Genomic DNA, 20,990 nt, shown 5'->3' with positions numbered 1-20,990 from the left:
TTTCTGCAGGAGGGAGAGCTGGGAGATTTTTGGAGGAGGGGTGTCATTTGAGGAATGAAAGGATCTCAGCCAGCAAGCTTAGTCACACTTAACTAAATCTCCAATCTTTTCACCTCAGAAGGAGACGTGGATAGCGTGCTAGTTTACATCCTTTTGCTGTCACTGGTCCAGACATAGACTGAGTGATTACACTCTGTGTCTGCTTATGCCAGGCGATAAGACGTGTCATGGTACACGATCACCACACCAATCCTTCAGCTGCCTCAAGGGGAAAGCTCACTTGCAAGCTAGCATGCTTACAGTAAGTCAAACGAGCGCAGGCAGCCATGAGAACGACAGTCAGCCTTCTTTGCTTCTGCCTTGGCCTACTTACTGACAAAGTGCCACAGGGAGAAGGGGCTACAGACAGGCTGCTCTAGCACCACAGTGCAGGCGGAGGTGGGAAGTGGTTGCTGCTGCTGCTGCTGCTGATGGGGGCACATATTCATCCGGCGAGTCAGAACACGCCGGAGTGGGGAGACGTTGGCGGAGGAGGATGTGTTGTACGCAGCGGCCCTGCGACCTGTAGTTGGCGAGCGGGAGAGGTCGCCAAGACTGTGGCAGCGCTCAGGCGCAGGGCTGACCTGAGCAAGGAAGGATCTGGGGAGGGTTGCAAAGGGGCTGGCATCTTCCACTGGCACCGAAAAGTTAAAGAGGAAAGTAGGAGGAAAGAGGAGGAAGGAAAGAGAGCCTCACTGGAATGTACACAGAGTGTAACCACAGAGACAGGCTCTCTACTCACAGCTCTGTGCTACTACGTTACTACGGAAACAAACCTCCACTTCACCATCCAGTCCAGACAGTTTTCCTAGCATGTATGTCCTGCTGCTATGAAAACAGTGGTGAGTGAATGGAGCATGAGCACTACAATCAGGTAGTAAGAAACCAGTAATTAAAAAACAGAGCATAAAACATATTGTTTACCTTGACCTTTGAGCTTCAAGTTGACTAATTAGTTTCAAAAACCATGTCACATGTCTTACAAGTGAACCAACTGGTATCAGTTGACAGTCTTAGTCCTATTACACTTGAGAATAATTGTCATTATGTTACTACTGCAACTCAAGAAACAAAGTACACTACTTTTTCTTTTTTTCATCTTGTAGGCATTTTTGTGACTTTGTCTGACAGATGGCAGTATAGAGGGGACAGAAAACAGGTGGAGACACATGAACTGTCATCCTGAAGCCAAGGATAATGTAGTTCATGGTTGTTGCCCTTATGCTGTTTTAATGGAATTTATTGGTTGTAAGCCAATTGTTGGCTGACAATGACAGTGAATCCCACACAGATGTCACATGACCTAGAAGCAGAACGACTATAAGGACACCATCTATGAAATGCACCACGGCTTTGGGCTTTCTGTTCTATGTGTCACATCGATATGTTTAACAATTTCAGTCATCTCTCTACTGTCCATTAATAAATAAAAAAATAAAATGTACAGGAAAATGTATTGCCTGCATTACATACATGATAAATAAGTTAATGTTCACTGCTGTTATTCAGAGCTGTTGTTTCTGTACTTTCATACAGCTGTCATGAAAACAAGAATGTGAAATACATCTGTACATGTGGACATCTTCTGTTCATCTGTACAGAAAGTACTTTAAGGAGAAAATTAAGCACACAGCAATTTATTGTACACTGTACAACCATATTAAATAATGATAATATTTAAAGGTGTTGTGTTTTAAAATCTTTTAAATTGAACAGGGTGGTCTTACCTCTGTAGATGGTGGGAAGGGGCAGTGAGGACAGACCCTGGCTTTGCATCTGCTGCTGCTGCTGGAGTCTCCTCTTGGCCTCCAGGACTGGGTTCTCAAACTGGGTTCTTCTATTTATATGGCTATTATTTAAAAAAAACATACACAAAAAAAAAAACAGAACAGACTTCAGATGTCAGATGACAAGCCTGTTACACTTCACACAGCCCCCCTCTCTGCAACGACCAGATCTAAAAATTGTGGCACTAAAGCAGCTATTGCTCTGATGATTAATTAAATGGCCGGTCCTCAGATTATGTAAGAGAGCTGCAGAGCGGCTTTGCTGAGTAAAGGGAACAAACGCCTGACATGGAGCTTTCCTTCCTAAATTCTGCTTGTCATATAAGCAGCAGCATGTGAATCAGTGACTGGAAGGAAACCTGCACATGAAGCAGTGATTTCCTTTAACATCCCACGTTGTTCTTAATTTAGTTTGCAAGGGGGAACAGTCACCGAACACTAAAACTGCAATTTCCCAGTGTGAAATAATTAGTCATCATTAGACACTTCCTTCATTCTTTGAGACATCTTTGTGCACACAGACACACACCACCTTATCATTAATGAAGACTCTAGTATCATGGTGCTAATTATCAAAACAGTTTGACTATATTTTTTACATGCTTACATAATGTCAAACTCTGGTGACCTCTTTCATGCAACTAGCATCGAAATACGAACATTTCAAGAAAAGAGAGCATTTCATAAGGCAGTCTATGACTAGATGTCACTCTGGTGGTTTTCTTGAGGAAAGTCGAGCCAAATGACTCCCCCTGCTTGTCTAAAAATAGAGCTCCGTCCCTTCGTCCGAGAGTGAAGAGCATCTAGCCAAAAAAGTGACACCTCTGAACAGGGAGGGGACATGTAGTTCAATACAGAGGACAGTCAACTGCACTGACAAGCCACTGCTGTAGCTGACAGACACATATATACTAAAAACAAGGGGAGAATGGTTCAACAAACACTGACTTCTGCTCATAAACTTGGTTCATTGTAAAGTGTTTGAGACAGATACATGTATGCACAGACAGATTAAAAACAGTAAGCCATCAGCGGGCTGGCAAAAGGGAGCAGCTACTTCCTGGCTGCAGCACCAGTCTGCTCCTAATAAATATGATTAATACAGCACCACTGGGCTACACTGAAAATCAAAAGCAAGCCATTACATATTAAGATGTACCCGACTTACTCGACATAGTAGCTGCCATAAATGGGGTCATCGATTTTCTCCCAGCCGTACGGAAGCTCTGTAAAAAAACAACAGTAGCGGGACAACAATAATGAAGAGCTTGTTTATTCACTGAACTTGAAACCACATATTGATCTTGCATGAAAAGAATAGCTTTACAGCATCATCTTTACGTCTGTAATTACCAGACTTTTGATGGCACAATAACATGTTAACTGGAACTGACGCATGGTTGTTTTCTTAGCAGGCCGTATGCTCAGGCTTGTATGAATATTCTGACATTTCATCTTTTATAAAAATTTGATTGCAACAAGACACAAGATAAAAAAAAACCCTAACGATGTGTTTTCTCAGCAGCTCGTCATGTTGATTGATTTAAAGAGGCTACTTCCTCTTTAAAGCCATGCATCAAATGCACCCCTTTCTAAGAGAAAGTTGCAAAATAACATCAAATTTTGATAGATCTAGTGGCTGAAATTAAATCAGTGAAATATTTATGATCTGCATCTTATCCATACTGTAAATATTGTGTTTTGATGTGAGTACTTTGCATAGATTATTAGCTTTAACTAGAACAAGCACAAACCCTCGGGGTGATTAACCTTCGCTGTATGAAGTGGTGTATATTTTTACACTGGGGTTTTATAGTTAAGAGTTAAATATCAAATACAATCGCTGCCAAAAAGCACATGACAGTTAATTACTGAAAGACATAGACAGACAGATCAAACGGCACAACTGCTGTGAAAAGAACGTGAATGACTCATAATAAAAGGCTAGATATCAGTGCTCCAACATGGGAAGAATTGTTTCATTAAGGAAACACAAATGAACACGATCTGTATAGCTGTCACCATGATAACCTGCACTTTTTTATTTATCTGACCTGATGAAAGTCTGAATTGGATCAAAACATCATCTTTGAAGACATAATGTGGCTCAGAGAGTGTGCAGCCGCTATTTGTTTCATGTATAGTCTAACTGCAACACTTTACTGATATACATTTAAAGAGGGATGTTTTCCACTGCTTGTGTGACATTGGGATTCCTTTTTACCCTCGGCCCACACCACAAGGTATTGTCATCAGTTTGTCATCCGTCTGCCCTTCTGCATGTCCATATGTGCAAAAACTTTGGCGTGCATCAGTAGTTCTCAACCGGGCTTATCATACTCAGTGATAAGGAAACCCTTGCATGGACTGAAGATCGAGGGATTCAAGTGTGGGCATGTTATGTTCCTTTCTATCATCTACAAGTGAAGAAATACCAAAATTAAGATCTGTTTATCAGCTGTACTCTGAAGTATGCATGAAGTAACAAAAGAACAACATAATAAAATGAGGCAGCTGCATATTAAACAAAATAACTTCAGGGCGGAAACTATGCACAGTCAATTGATGCATGTGTTTTTCTGTTATATTAATTTTCTTCATCAATGTCATTCTTATATTAGATTAGAGGTTATTAGAGATGGGAATCCCAGAATAACTCAAACAATGATAAAATGACAAATATTACCCATGTTAATAATAGTATCACTGCTGTATGTTGATGCAGTGGATGACAGTCATGTATAACAGAAAAGAAAAACTACCACACATTACTGTATGTATTTAGTCACATTGCGGTGTCAGTTTTATAGAATTTGATAGCCAGGGTGAAATGATGCACTAAAAAGATATACTGCGCTAAATAATAAGTTACAAACACTTGCTCAGATAAAGTCAATAGATTTAGTGCTCCGCATAAGTTTCAGTAGTACTGTCAGAATGCAGAGTCAGAGATATTTCTGCTCTCTCAGCCTCTATGAAGCTTGCAAGGTGGAAGGTGCTGTTTTTGTTCGGACTGATCAAAGCTGATCTTTCTTTAAAACCTGACAGTCATCAGTCAAACCCGTCAGGACCTTTGAGCGAGCCGTCTCCTCTTTTCCTGTTTCCTCTGCCCACAGCTCCCGAACAGAGCACAGCACCTCCAGCATGTCTTCGAAGGAGTTCCCCATTTGCTTTTCAGATTATGAGAAATTAGCATTTAAGGAATATACCCAAATGGAAACTCCAGTGTTTTAGCATAATAGTGCGATCATTCAAAACTAAATTGGGAACAAAGTGTGTGAGGCTCCTGCTGAAATAATTTTGAAGCTAAATCCATTGCAGAGCTCTGGGACAGTGTGCTTCACGGCAGAATCAGACCAGCTTTGATTAGTGACAATGCAAAGTTAATCAGGATGAAAGCAGAGATAACAGAAGGGAAAATGCTTCTTAATCAGACAAAGAAGCAACCAGAGGGATTGGTAAAACACCTCAGGCTCCTGAGGATCCTGCAGCAACTGGGAGGGCATGACATCTGTGAGAAACAACACGCTACGATCATACATCAAATACGTATGGTATGTAAAACTATATGGTCAATGCATATGTGCCACACTGTATTAATGCGTGGCCTAGTTTGCAGATTCAATAGAACTCTGCATACTTTCATCTCTCTCAGTTCTCATACACTGAGGAGAAATATCAAAACAATACTGGTGCAGTGCTCATGCATGTGCCATATGCTTCTCTGAACCCCTGCCCCCATCCCCTCGAAACAAATTATTAAACTTTCAGTAGGATGCACTATTTTTTGCCTACACACTCACTAAATGCATGCTTAACACAAACACAAACACAAACACACACACACCATAGTGAGTGATACAACAGAGTGCTGTGAGCAGGTTGACAGCCCACGGGAATACCGCCTGTGAACACTGCAGCATTCCTTAGACCCATCTCCACTCATTAAATATGAAAGAGAGTGTTTCATGTTCTCACCTTTACTGGGCTTCACACACAGATGTGCACACACACATTGTTTTAGTAGTTTACACACACACACACACACACACACACACACACACACACACATACTTCTGTCATTTTGCATATGCACACCAGCAGACACACAAATACAGCAGATCAAAGAGTCGTCATGTATTTCAGCAGTCCTCTAATGAAAAGCTTTTCTAATAAAACGTCCACAGGAGGAGCTGCAGGAAGCCAGAAATGTCTGTACTTTCTGTTGCAGAAAGATGGGATTGTTCAAACTGTGCTACATGTGACATCTAAACTTAAAAAGGATTACTGTTTTTAGCACGTGTTGAGTATCATATTCGAAGCTTCATAAATTTCAATCAATTACAAATACATCACACCAATAATAACACTAGTGATACAGTATTTGGGGTATTAGACTATGGAAGAACCAAGTCTGGAACCAGCAGTGTATTAGCTTAGTCAACCAAGACTGAAGACAGGTGCAGACAAGAACAACATTTTTACATTGTATTATAACATTTAGTGAGTTTTTAATGAACTTGTATTTGGAAGAAAGAGCAAGGCTAGTTGCTTCAACTCTTCCAGGCTTTATGCTAAGCTAACAACATTATATACTATTATCTATGAGCTGACAAATAGGAGAAAACATCATGTGAAGCACCCAATAGACATTCCAAGCCACCACCAGTTGACATCAGTTGAATAAAATTATGCATTATTTACACTTAATGAATATTCAGAAATATACAACCAACCAACCAACGCTCACCTAGGTAAGTTAAGCTCCCTTTCTTATTCACCATTTTCAAGTGTTATGTATATTGTTGGGTCAATCATCTTGTTTCTCATTGTGTTAGCTGATAAAGTAATTGACAAATATTTACAGAAACTAATACATTAATTGCTTGGTTGACAGGAGTGTTGCTAAATCATGTTCTGTATGTTATTATCAGCAGAGTACGTTTAACACAACAAATTATTCAAATGTTTATCGACTAATGTGGTTTTTGTAGCCTCCGTAAAGTTCATGTAATGTCACAGTTGCCACACACACACACACACACACACACACACACACACTAATGTACTGCTACTCCCATTGAGCGGGGAGCTGATAATGTTGAACCTAGAGGATTGTTTCTTCACTTGTTCCCTTTGTCTGGCTCCACCGAGTGGCATCCATAACCCTCTGTCAGCAGGCAACGATGGAGCGCTAACTCTCCTGGACAAGGAGACAGACACTGTGTGTGTGTATCTGCCACATAAAGCCTGCTCTGCTTATCGCAGCAATGCTTCATGTGCCCAGGAAGGAAATGTCAAACTGGTGTGAAATTTTCAGGTGGGAGCTCTTATGATGGAGCCCTGAAGAGAGTAGAATAATGTTTGTGACTTCTAGTCTTGCCACAATATCCATCCTGCAGTCACAGGTGGAAGGCCGCTTACCACCAGCAGGAGGCATCCTGGCATCTTCCCCGCTGCTCTACTCATCATCAGCACCACTCAATAATCTCTCTCTTTTCCCCTTTAACTCTTGTCTTTCCATCTCTGGCTCTTCTTGCACACTATCTATCTTCTTACACCTGTTGTTTCACAGAAAATGGGAGTTTTTCAAGTGAAGTTTCACGCTCCTTAGCTTGTGCTTTTTTTTTTTTTTTTTTTTTGGTCTGAGGAGTGGACTGGCAGACACCAACGGGGTTTATCCATATACCTTTCCACCTTTCCTATTCTTCATTTCAAATCAACTGAGCTGAATAGTTTTCAGTCCCTCGAGCCTTTGTGGTTACCAAAAAAAAATTGAAGTTCTCTCTTGTTGGATACAGTGGTCTTCATTTATTATGTCACGTTGCAGTGCACTGTGTAAAACTTCCCTGGACTGATTAATGAAAGTTTGTGCTGGTCAGACACACAATCCAATCCACACTGTTTTTCAAGAAACACTATTGATAGCACTGCCTAAAGAAATACTATTTGATTCATTTTCCAAACAAATAAGTGGAGTTTAACTGGTTCTGCAAATAGTAGGAGGATCAGACTCCTCCACTGTGTAACTCATGGTCTCTGAAGACAACTCTAGACCACATTCACTTATCTAAATGTGAGAGTTTCAACTACGGTGAAATGTGTACTTTCAATCATATTCACCTGTGCAATATGACATGTTAGTTTACTGATGCTAATAGTACAGCTCTTGTTTTTTTTTTATATATATGCATACATATATATATATATATATATATATATATATATATATATATATATATATATATATATATATATATATATATATATGTGTGTGTGTGTGTGTGTATATATATATATATATATATATATATATATATATACATATATACATATATATATATATATATATATACATATATATTTCTAAATTGATGTAATAGGAATCCTCTTTTTTAATCTTTGTACATAGTGCTCCTTAGTTTCTTTCTTGGTTTCTTTGCACTGTATTGGGATTGCACTCAATTTTGCACAATTTTGCTGTACCTTGTGTATAAAGACAATAAAGATTCAGATTTTAGTCTGTGAAATGCCACAGGAGAAGTGTCACAGTAAGAGCTCTGTCCATTGTGCAGCATTTAATGACCTCTAGTGATGGGGTTTCAGACTGCTAAACAACAGGAAACCCTTCGACTCATTCAGTGTCCAACAGTGGCCACGAAAAACTTGGAACACCATCTATAAAACCACTGTTTGGTTTGTCCATTCTGTGCTAATTTATCTACCTCAGTGACCTGCACAATGCTTAACAAAGTTTAGACAAGACTGGATAATACTTCAGTGCACATTTTGTTCCAGTTTTTTCATTTTGACTTGTGGATGTAAGCACAGGTTAGAATGGTTCTAAGTGATTTGAGGTAACGCTCAGATTCCCAAACCTACAGTATTTGCTGAGAATGATCTTCCACTTGTTTTGACAGGGAGACTTCATTAGATGCTAAATCAAAAACTATACTGTACTATTATGGCAAGAAAATGAAATTATTATGGATGTGATATAATAGTTTTAACAAAAGAAATAACAGTAATATATATTTTATACAGTAGCAGCAACAAACTCGCTGTCCAGTCACCCAACTAAACATTAATAAACCCAGACCACCTGTGAATCCAATTCCCACCATGTTCAAAGTGATGAATAGTGGTGTTTGCAGAAAAAATAAAGCCATTTATTTAATAATATCCAAGGTTTCAGGTTCCCTGTGAAGAAAAGCAGAAATTTTAGAGATCTGAACCTCAGCTAACCTCTTGATAGATCTACTGAGGAGCCCACACTGTGTAAAGTAAACTTAACTTACTGCTTGTTTATGATCTTTTCTGAATGATCTGTCTTGTTTCTTTTATCACTGTTATTTCTTTTCCCAGAAACCTGAATTGAAAATATACACAAATCTAAACTTTTCTGATTGTGACGCAAGACCCTAATCTGAGTACCTGACAGTCCTGAGGAACTACTTCAGTTTGTCCTCAACCAGCGCAGCCTATAATTTACAAACTCAGATCCTTTCCAATCAACAAGAGAAACACTTTTCCATTTTTTTTATTGATAATAACTATGCTGCCAGTCTCCAGGAAATTCACAATCAACAAAGTTGCAGATAATAAGAATGTTCTACTCTGGTTTTGTCACAAACAATATTTAAGAGCTTGTGCTGCACTGAAGAGGAGAGTCAAGTATAACAGGACAGTCTCAGAGGGAAAGGGACTCAAGGGATTGGAATATTTACAAAGTCTTGAGTTGGGTGGACACCAAAGAACTTGTCAAGTGATTTTATTGTCACAGATACTTTGCACTGATGGAATAAAGTCATGAGTTTTGTTAAGAGTTGAGGTGCACTTTAATCAAAGATGTCTTAAGCCAACCTTTTTGCCTGTTTGGGTGTTTGAATCAGATCAAGTCTGTTTTATTATAATTTTATCATTTATTTATTATTGTTTATTATCAAGTTTTTAGACCTGATTCTTACAGATAGTGGAGTTCAGTGGCATGCATATTTTACACAACTATAGGGATGAAGCAGCAGGCTCTCTGGAAAATACTCAGAGCAGAGATATAATAAAACAAGTGGTACCAGGCACAACAAACCCCACCCCTTGCACGTATTGTAGCTTATTTTGGCATCGATCCAGCTGATGTCATCATGTCTATGCATGTGATGTCAGCATATCAATTGCTTATATATACATATATATATATATATATATATATATATATATATATATATATATATATATATATATATATATATATATATATATATATATATATACCAAGTTTGAAGTAAATTGAAACAAAATTGATGTTTTTATAGACATTTAAAATTTTGCCCATTGTAAGTAAATAGGAAAAAAAACAAGATTTTAAAAATTCATAAATTCATTTCTTCTTTGACCTACTGTTCCGAAATGTAATTAGATCTATTCTGGGTCACTGGCAATCTATAAACCAAATCTGGTATGAATTCAACTAATAGTTTTGCTGCTAGAGTGTAAACAAACAAACAATGAAACAAACAAACCAAACCAAAAACAATACCCCTTGTCTTGGGGTAATAATCCTGTTCGTGTGTGAGGGAGGTGGTGACTGATAATTATTATGAAGCTGTGTTTTACCCTTCTTCCTCTACCACTGCAGTAGTTTGGTCATCTCTTTTAAATACTTTGCTACATCTCAAATATATTTTACATTTCCTCTCTAGTTAAGAGCCAAGACCTCAAATGAATTTGTCACATTTTTTTTTTTTACTGAATTTTATTCACTCAAGCCTATAATGTGATGTTGTCTTATGATTTTTGATGTTATGTGGAGGACAAACTTAAACTCAAACAAACAAAACCATAGCTCAAATAATAAAGTGAAATCCAGCAATAAATGTGTTAGATCAGGGGTGTCAAACTCATTTTAGTTCGGGGGCCACATTCAGCCCGATTTGATCTCAAGTGGGCCGGACCAGTAAAATAATAACAGCCATCCATCTATCCAGCTATCCATCCATCCATCCATCCATCCATTTTCTTCCGCTTATCCGGGGCCGGGTCGCGGGGGTAACAGTCTAAGCAGGGATGCCCAGACTTCCCTCTCCCCAGACACTTCTTCCAGCTCTTCCGGGGGGACCCCGAGGCGTTCCCAGGCCAGCCGAGAGACATAGTCTCTCCAACGTGTCCTGGGTCTTCCCCGAGGTCTCCTCCCGGTGGGACATGCCCGGAACACCTCCCCAGGGAGGCGTCCAGGAGGCATCCGAAACAGATGCCCGAGCCACCTCAGCTGGCCCCTCTCGACGCGGAGGAGTGCAATTTTAACAATATTATACCTGGTTTTATCAGTTTATCATTTACACATGTGCATTACAATTGCACAAAACATTTAGTAACAGGCAGAATATTGGTAAAACTGCATTTACTTTTCTTAAGACATTTCCATTTGTTCATATTTGTTCAGGTTAGTCACATTTTTTATAAAAGCATAGTTTGGTAATGCAAGCATTTTCATGTAATTTTACTTTTTTTACACCAAAAAACAAAGAGAAACTTTGGGGCTGTCATTATTTATAGGTTATTACCTCCGCCCAAGGAGGTTATGTTTTTGCCAGGGTTTGTTTGTTTGTTTGTTTGTCTGTCTGTCTGTTTATCTGTCCGTTAGTGTGCAACATAACTCAAAAAGTTGTGGACAGATTTTGATGAAATTTTCAGGTTTGTTGGAAATGGGATAAGGAAGAAATGATTAAATTTTGGTGGTGATTGGGGGTGGGGGGGCCCACGGGGGGGCCCATTTCCAACAAACCCTGAAAATTTCATCAAAATCTGTCCATAACTTTTTGAGTTATGTTGTACACTAATGGACAGACAGACAGACAGACAGACAGACAAACAAACAAACAAACACTGGCAAAAACATAACCTCCTTGGCGTGGGGGGGGCCCACAGGGGGGGCCACTGATCAGCCTTGGAGGAGGTCTGCACTCTCTGAGTGCTTCTAGTTATGATAATATTTTACTGGTCTGACCCACTTGAAATCTAATTGGACTGTATGTGTCTGTTTGTGGAACTTGAATTAAAATGATTTTGACACCATTGAGTGTTAATATCTTAAGTGTACTTTTGCAATTTTTCAAAATACATCCCATGTGCCAGATTGGACCCTTGGTGGGCCGGATTTGGCCCCTGGGCCACATGTTTGACACGTGTGTGTTAGATGATATGTTTTTGTGCATTGAATGTCACTGTGTATATGCCTAATTACCTCCGCCAAGGAGATTATGTTTTGCCAGGGTTGTTTGTCTGTCTGTCTGTTTGTCTGTCCGTTAGTGTGCAACATAACTCAAAAAGTTATGGACAGATTTTGATGAAATTTTCAGGGTTTGTTGGAAATGGGATAAGGAAGAAATGATTAAATTTTGGTGGTGATCGGGGGTGGGGGGGCCCACGGGGGGGGGCACTGATCAGCCTTGGTGGAGGTCTGCGCTCTCCAAGTGCTTCTAGTTATACTCTCTAAACTTGCCCAAATGCTCTCTATTTGCTTATACTTTGCATTTCAAGTTGATGAATTTTAGCTCACTAGCTGACAAGTCATGAGCTATTGTGAAGGCGCTGTGTCCGGCGTGGTCTTCGGCGCCATCTTTGACATTGTTGTCATCTTTGTCATTGTCTTTGTTAGCAATTTTTTTCAAACATCTTCTCTGATGAAGCTCCTGGTCGAATTACTTTCACATTTGTTATATAGCTTCCTTGGGATAATGTCCACAAAGTGTGTTCACAGTTTTGAGAAGTTTTGCCTATTGAAGTTTTGGTTAGATGGATAAAGATATCAATATAGTTACTATTGAGCACTGAAGTCATACACAGACTTTCAATTGGCTTCATGACATTTGACCTTGAGTGACTTTAAATGGTCAAACTCAAGGTCATAAATGTTCAGATTTCAAAAATCTCCTTCAATGAAAATACTGGTCAGATTCATTTCAAATTTATGTTATTATGTTTATTTTGAATTTATGTAGCTTCCCTGGAACAATCTCCACAAACTTTGTTCAAACTTTTCAGAAATTTAGATGTTTGAATTTTTGACGATATTTTGAAGTATCGCTAATTTGCCTTTACTTAGTATAATGGGCCATATTTTAATAGCTTATAATATGGAAATGGATGGAGATTTCAATATATTTACTATTGAGCACTGATAGAAAGTCATACATAGACTTTCTTTTAATTTGTTGAGTTATCCTCCAGTGAATGTACCACCTACTTTCTTTCTCTCTCTCTCTTTCTCTCTCTCTCTTCCTTTATGCTCTCTCTTTAACCCCAGCTGGTCAAGGCAGATGACCATCCTCCAAGTCCAGGAGGAATCCTACTCCAGGTTTCTGCCTGTTAAATGGAAATTTTTCCACGCCACTGTCACCAAGTGTTCACTCCTGGAGGATTCTGTTGGACATCTGTGAATTGGCTTAAGAGTCTGGTTTAGACCAGCTCTAACTGTAAAGTATCATCAGATAACTTTTGTTATGATGTGGCACTATATAAATCAAATTTGATTGATTCAAATGGGATATTGATCTCCTGCATCAAGACCTAACATAGTGGCAGAACCTGACAACCTTGCAAATTCAAGTTGTTACTGATTCTTCACAGAACATACCAATGAGCTGCAAGGCCATTGGTCCTATTTTTACTGTTTGTGTTGTGTTTTTTTGGAAAAATATATCAATGAAGTGTAAAAAAATAAACTGAAATGTAATCTGTAGGTGTAGTCTTGACTCTGTAGGCCTGCAAATCTAGTTTGTGACTATAATTTCGTTGACTTATGATGCACAGTAAGTTATACAAGAACCCCTTGTACTAATGAGTTTGCTCTTAAATACCACATAGGAGCAATTTACAAGAACTTGACACATCGGTATTCCGGTTGCATTCAACTTGTGGGTCATTTATTTCAGTTTTTTCTGAAGTTAAAAATGTTGACTGAATCTGAAGTGGTGGTGTATATGAATATGAATATATTCCTGCCTGATGTCCTCTGTCGTTATATGAGATGGTGCTCTAGTCATTTGTTGTATTTATTCAGACTGACCGGTACACTTCACAACAACAAGCACGAGAACTTCAAAACTGAGTTATACTTCCACTGAAACTCTTGAAAACAGGCATAATTTCTTAAAAAAAAAAAACAACAACCAAAAACAAACAAACAAAAAAACAACTCATTTAATACAGGCTGTGGATGTGCTTTTGCCTTGAACACACAAATCATCGCCTGATGAAAGAAGCTGGAAATGGTTTTGACATGGAGATTCACTGTCATATTTTCTCCTTCCACATTGACAGACATTAGCTACGTGTTATATTTATCGATTCAAGTCTTTAAAGAGATGATTAACAAGCCATTATATCCGACTGTGACAGGAAACGTCCATGCTAGCATCGTGGATTTGACAACAAATCAATTAATTGCGGCACTTCCTGGCAACACCACTCTCCTCTTATTATGCTCCCTTTCAATGAGCCACTGTTTTTGCACCAGTTGTTTTCCTCCTGTTTAATGCACCTGCGTTACAAGGAGAAATCCGTGTCCTTACATCCCCTCATTCGCAGAGTCCCACCGGTCTCTCCTTCTCTGTGCAAATAGACAATAGTAAAGCAGCAGAATAAAAATAAGAAGAATTGAACATTCAAGGCTGCAAGCTTATCGAGACTCTGCAGGGACTGGGAGGAACTTTACTGAACTGTAACCCGGCTCTTTACTTTCTCCTCTTTGCCTCCAAAGTTCTGGCGTGTCTTACTAGCTCTGAAAATGAGCTGCATACATATGTTTACCACTTTTAATTCCCATCAGCACATTTACTCCATTTAGACCTCCCCTTTTTTCCTCTGGGGTCAGGAGAGCAGCTGACAAACTGCTATTTTCCGAAACCCCCTTTTTATTATTACTATTTTTTAAGTTAAATATGATAATTATGTAAAAGTGCCTGATGGCCTTCTGAATACTGTTGATAAGGTAACATTACGGATTCAGGTTAATTAGATTCAGCTAATTTTTAAAGCAATTTTAAGGCAAAACCTAAACCGATGATTTAAAATGTAAAAAAAATTAATATGAGACAGACATTTGACCACAACCATTTAAATGATTGTGTTTTGCCCTAACACATGCTTGATATCAAATTATTAGGTATTAAACTAAAAATGAGCTAATATGGAAACAAGCTAAGTATATTATTTTGAAGTGCACTTAAGAGGTTTTTAATAGCAAAAAAATGGCTTTTGCTGCACAGACAGAACAAACGGATATGATCCTTTGACAAAAAAATGTAAGTTAGTTACTCATCATATTTGTAATGCTATTGTTACCACTAAACAAAACTGACCACACTTCAATTAGTATTGTCACATTTTGGCATTTGTTTACATAAATATCTGAAAAGACTTAACTAGATATTACTGACTTGAGTTAGAAAATTAAGCTGTTTTCATTATTTTGTGTTTTACTTTTACAAAGAGCATATCAGCATCAGTAGGTCTTCAGCTCAGGTGAGAATAGATGATATCTAATCACTAAGACATTCTTCTAGCTTGCATAAATGGGCGACAGACAGACAGACAGACAGACAGACAGACAGACAGACAGACAGACAGACAGACCAGAGGAGGTCTGTCTTCCTCTGGCTCAAATATGCATAGGTGCACGTCAAATAAAGCTCCAACAGGGAGTGTTTCCCACTTTTACTTTAGATCTACTTTTCTGCTTTGGCTTCCTCACAGTTGGCATCTTTGAAGTAGCATTACTGCTTCCTTCTGGATTTAATCATTCACTACAGGCTAAATCTATGAGAGTCCTAGTTACTGGTTTCAGAGGGTTTGATGTCTCCTGCAGGCTTCGATTGACACATGTGATTGACAGCTCACTTGCCAGTTGGAGCTTAAGTTTATCAAACATATAAAACCCTAAACAGCATATTATAATTATAATAACATGGTTGTGCAGTTTTACAATGTCAGTAAGCTAGCATTTAGCATTGGCTCACCCACCACCCCCTTGCACTGCCTCAACTCCACTCTTGACTTTAAAATGGCAGTTCAAAAAGCACTGTGAAGGCCCATGCCCAGTAATTCACTGTATAATATCCCAGTAGCTTCAGTACAGAGACACAGCTTTTATCAGTTGTGCTTTATTATAGGTGAGTGTTCCACCTGTCTGAAGCACTTGGACTTATGCACTCCCATGCATTAAAATGACCTGCCACCATCTAAGTCTTCTATTACTCTGCCCGGACTCCTGCAGCTCCACACCTGCTTTTGTCACTTTGGTTCTGCTCTTTACCTTTTTTCTTTTTAACAACACCTCATGACAACATACATTCACACATCCACAATTACACTACTGATGCAACTACTTATTCTACTGTCTGACACACTGCACATGTTAAGTATTATTTATGTTATTTCACTTCAGTTAATAAACAGATATTTCTTTGCTGGCAAGTGGTTCAGCATGTGTGTTTTCCATTTGCCATGGCCTTGAGCTGGTTGTACACAATACTGTCAGTGCTCTTGACCAAGGTACTGATGAAGACCTGGAGTTGGACTTTGAGAACCTTCAATGGCAGCTCACTGTTCCTAATGTGCTAATCACTAATGCTACTACTAGGTGCTATATTAGGATGGGTAAAATACAAGAACTGATTTTCTCAAAGGAGACAATAAAGTGAATTGACCATAAAATTTGAACTGTTTTAAGCAGTTTATAAACTATTAAGGATCTTGAAAGTGCTTAAAAATTAGCAATAAATACGTTTCTCATGTGATTATTACTTATACAGTCTGTTGTGACAATAAGTCTATTCTATTCTATTCTATTCTATTCTATTCTGATACAAAGTTATGAAGCATCATATTTTGGCACTTATTACAGGACCTCAATACTTCAATACTTCAGATTATATGTTCAAAATGCAAAAATACAAAATATCAGCTGATATAAAACCATATGTTAATATATTGATGACCAAACCCCTCACATCATAGAACAGTATATTGATTTACTGCACTATTCTACTAGGTGTAAGTCAACTTAAAAAATGCTGCAGCTGATGTACACATGCTGACAGCTAATTTAGCATGCACACATCACACACACACCTGCCACACAAAGTCTTGGACTCCTCCTTCCAATCTCCAAGCCTCAGGCATGCTCTGCTGGGGATGCTCAAAATACACCCATCAATCACTGTGCAGACAGCTACACCCGCCCCTCCCTGCGACTCTGCCTGCGGCTGTTGTAGGAGTCTCAAGGTGACGGAGGGCGCAGGGTCTCTACCTCTATGATAACTCACCTGTCTATACCTGTACACCCTCTGCATGGTGCGCAGTGTGTGTATTCAACTTCCTGCATCTTTCAAAATCCACCACATACATCTCTAAGTCCCACTGAGCCAGCTTAAAGGACAACAGGAAAGACGGCACTTCCTAGGCTAGAGAAGCTTTGCCCTGTACCGTAGAATCCATCTGGACATAAGTGATGAAGTACTGGAGAAAAACAAACACACACACACACACACACACACATGCACACGCGCACATGCACATACACACGCACACAAGATGACTTTTTTAACTGCAGACATGAGGGAAAAAAAAAGAAAGAAAAATCATGTGCTGTGCAATTTCCCCTGGAGAGGGGGACTAGAAGGGATGTTAGGCCAATGCTGGTTCTGTGAGAGATGATAATAACTTTGTCTCTTGCCTCTGAAGCTTCTCACATGACCGGAATGTAATTACAAGTCTTACAGTGCCTGGCAATACATGTACACAAAGGCTGTCTGGTGTGATAGAAGAGAGAGAAAAAAAATTACTCTAAATAGATTAAAATCCTTCAAACCTGACGTCATCACAGTTGTAAATCCCCTCTCTGTGTCTATGTTTATTCATACACTGTACATTCAGTGAAATTTGCTTCTCCAGATACCCCTTGACGTCGTCTCATGAAACATGCTGAAACAGTGACACTTACAGTTTTGTCGGCTTTTAATTCACTTATCAGGGGGATTCTCCCTACCTTCGTTGGCATACCTAGGTGAAAAACAAGCGGCTACACACTGAATAAGTAAAAGATCAAATGAGACAACAGCAGGCTAGCTCAGTTTCCCTTTTCTCAGCCAACAAATATTTGGCAGGACAGAAAAAAAAATTGCAAAAAAACAACCAACGTTGAGAGGGTGAGAGTGGGGGGGAATTAAAGCCAAACAGTGAGGTTCTGCAAAGAGCCTGTCCTAGTTCTTTTTCGACTACCAAAACAAAATGAAGAGACAGGAGGACAGCAGAGAGGAGGGAGATGGATGGGAGGTAGAGAGATGAGTGAGAAAGATGGAGGCAGAGAGAGAAATATAGAGTTGAGTTTATGTAAACTACAAGGCGCCTGTGATGTCAACTGCTCTGTCTTCACTTGGTGCAGACGCTCCTTTGAACACACAGCAATGAACGCGCTAAATCGAACACACATTTCCCTGCATATTTTTGACAGAACTTGGTTGTATGTGTTGCAACTGGATTAACATAAGAGGAACAAGTTGTCTTTACCAGCGGTGAGAAACATTTACTCAAGTACGGTGCTGCACCCTAGCTTCATATTAAGGACGTATTGTCATGAATGCGTCTTTATGTTTCTTATTACCCTAGTGTTTTAGAGAAATGTAACTATTACTGCTAATCGAGGATGATATCTGTTTGAGGAAGGAATACTCTCTTACAGACTGACTCAGTTATGAAATAATATGAAAGAAAATCATATACCTATAACAAAAGTAATTCTACAAAACACACATTTGAAGTCAATTCGTAAGGACTAGCCAGTTCAGACCAATGCAGCAAACAAAACAGTGAACTATTTAATAAAAAAAAATCTATCTAGCATCTTGAAAATGAATGACGACAGTAATAATGAGTTATTTCCTACAGCTGTATTTCTGGTATTGAAGAAATAGTGAAAACATAAAAAAACAGGGGGGTTGTGAATTTCTCTGTCTATTCTCAGAGCAGTTCTGTTGTTTAGAGAAGATGGTGTTACCTCTAATAAGCAGAGAAAACACAAACAATTGAGACAGGATTTACTGGGGGAAACAGCTTATGGCAACGGTGAAGCTACAGCCCATAAACTCTGAGAAAAACACACACACACCATGGTGCAACTTTCTAAATCCCGCTGCGGGTGATTGATGATTTACAGGTGACAATGTAAGATGGTTTAAGTTGAACTGAGATGGTTCAGTCTACCTCCTGTAATTGTTACCTGCAACGCTCCAAAATGCTTGGTCACAAATCTTTGGTTTGAACTGGGTGTACACCATCAATGTGACCAGCTGAAATATTTATATAAATATAAATTCATAATCACTCAAATTAAATAATGTGAAGTAAGTTAAAATTTGCAAAAATGGGTTTAAAGCCATATAGTAAATAGATATTTAATAAGGGTATGTTTGTTTTCATGCTGTTTTAGTTTCCTGTTTAATGTGAGATAAGATGCAAGTCATTGCGTCATCTGTGATTTACTTGTTTAGCCTTTATTTACTGATCTGTCCCTGATTCTGTACAGTTTTCACACTGTTTTTCTTTTTCACCCCAGTATCAAGCTAACTGTGACATCATCAGTGGGCATGTCATAACCCAGTTTTCAATCCAAGCAGGAAGTAGAGGAAGACAATGGAGAAATGCGGGGTAACATTCTCCCACTTTGGTTCTGCTTTTAAAACTGGTTGTGAATGTGGGCTGGTTCACCAGAAAGCATCAAGGTTCTGAAACTCCAGAACAGAACCTGAAACCAGAACCGTGTCTGTCTGAAAGCTCTGTTGCCTGAGCAAGACACCGAACAGCAACTGCTCACAGCGCTTAACCATTAAGTGCATATATGTTGGTCATGTTTGTTAATGTGTGTGTATTTGGGCCTCTGTTTGTGTACAGAATAAGTGAAAAAAAAAGGATTTTCCCCAAATGAGGGACATAGAAAGGCATTTCTTCTTCTTAATAAACAGGAACATTTGGCACTTTTTGATGCTAAAACTTCTTAAAAGAGCTTTTTTTAGAGAACTTCATTCTACCTTAAGTCCCTAAAACACTAAAATATTACAAAAGAATACAAAGATTAAAAACAGAATTAAAACAGAAAATTGTTCTTAGATTATCGCAAATCCTATAAACTATTTTTGTACACTTTGATCTGATTTGATTCACAGCAGCCTGGAAACTTGAGGAAACAATTCAACATTTTGTTAGTACGTGAATTTAATGTTTTTAGATTGACCAGTGCAAAGACGTGTGTGACATCACCAAACAGAGCCCCGCCCACGTCCAATCAGTGTCGGAGTAAGAACGTACTATAAACAGATACATGTGAAACAACAGAAACACAACTGTTTTCAAGGCCTTAAAGTAAGGGTTCTACATACAGTGTGTGTGTCCGTTGTGTGTTTGTTGTGTGTGTCCTCGGAGCCCAGGCAATACTGTATCTCTCCTCTTCCTCCTCCTCCTCCTCCTCTCCGCCTGTTGTCCCGTCACAGCTCACAGACTCCACCCTGAGATCCTGTTAGCGCTTATCAGAGCATGGCTCAGGTCCAAACACAGACACACATACTGTACAAGCACACACATACACATACACACACATACACTCCTACCCAAACATCCACCTTTTCCACCAATCAATACCAAATTTACAGAAGCAGCTCTTTTACTCCCCACCTGGGCTCAGCTCTCACATGTCACCTCTTCTAAAGCTTAGCGGGAAATACACTCTATGAAGTTTATGTTATTGACATCCAATTGAAAAAACATGAGCAGCGACTGAGTTCAAAGACAATGATTACAGTCCTCAAAATGTAACTAAATCCCAGACTGCTGTGGGAAAAAGAAATGGAATGCCATTTGAAAGCACAGATATGATCTAGTCTTGTAGCCATCACAGTTTGGTCCTTGTCAAAGTTGCTCAGATCTTTAAGTTTTTCAAATTTGCTGCCTCTAAAACATTAATTTCAAGAACTTGTTCCCTTGCTGCCCAGTATCCCATCCTCTTAAATGTGCCATTGTAATAAAATGCTGATCATTATTACCAGTTCACCTGTCAGTGGTCCTAAATGCATACGTTGATGAGTTATAGATGAGGGGTCAGCACTCTGCTTTACA

General features: G+C 39.0%; 1 protein-coding gene across 1 annotated transcript in view; it reads right to left on the bottom strand.

The window, feature by feature from the left end:
* Window positions 1-20,990, bottom strand: part of LOC115429087 (membrane-associated guanylate kinase, WW and PDZ domain-containing protein 2-like) — a 145,908-nt gene that overhangs the window by 55,311 nt on the left and 69,607 nt on the right. Inside the window, exons 14-16 of the mRNA XM_030148336.1 lie at window positions 2,995-3,052; window positions 1,767-1,888; window positions 374-673 (exon numbers count right to left, since the gene is read on the bottom strand). Coding sequence (XP_030004196.1) covers window positions 374-673; window positions 1,767-1,888; window positions 2,995-3,052 — 480 coding nt within the window. The remainder of the gene's footprint in view (window positions 1-373; window positions 674-1,766; window positions 1,889-2,994; window positions 3,053-20,990) is intronic.

This window comes from Sphaeramia orbicularis, chromosome 12 (genome assembly GCF_902148855.1).
Source record: "Sphaeramia orbicularis chromosome 12, fSphaOr1.1, whole genome shotgun sequence".
Lineage (NCBI taxonomy): Eukaryota > Metazoa > Chordata > Actinopteri > Kurtiformes > Apogonidae > Sphaeramia > Sphaeramia orbicularis.
The sequence above is the reverse complement of the archived record's forward strand: the minus strand, read 5'-3'. Positions and strand labels throughout refer to the sequence as shown.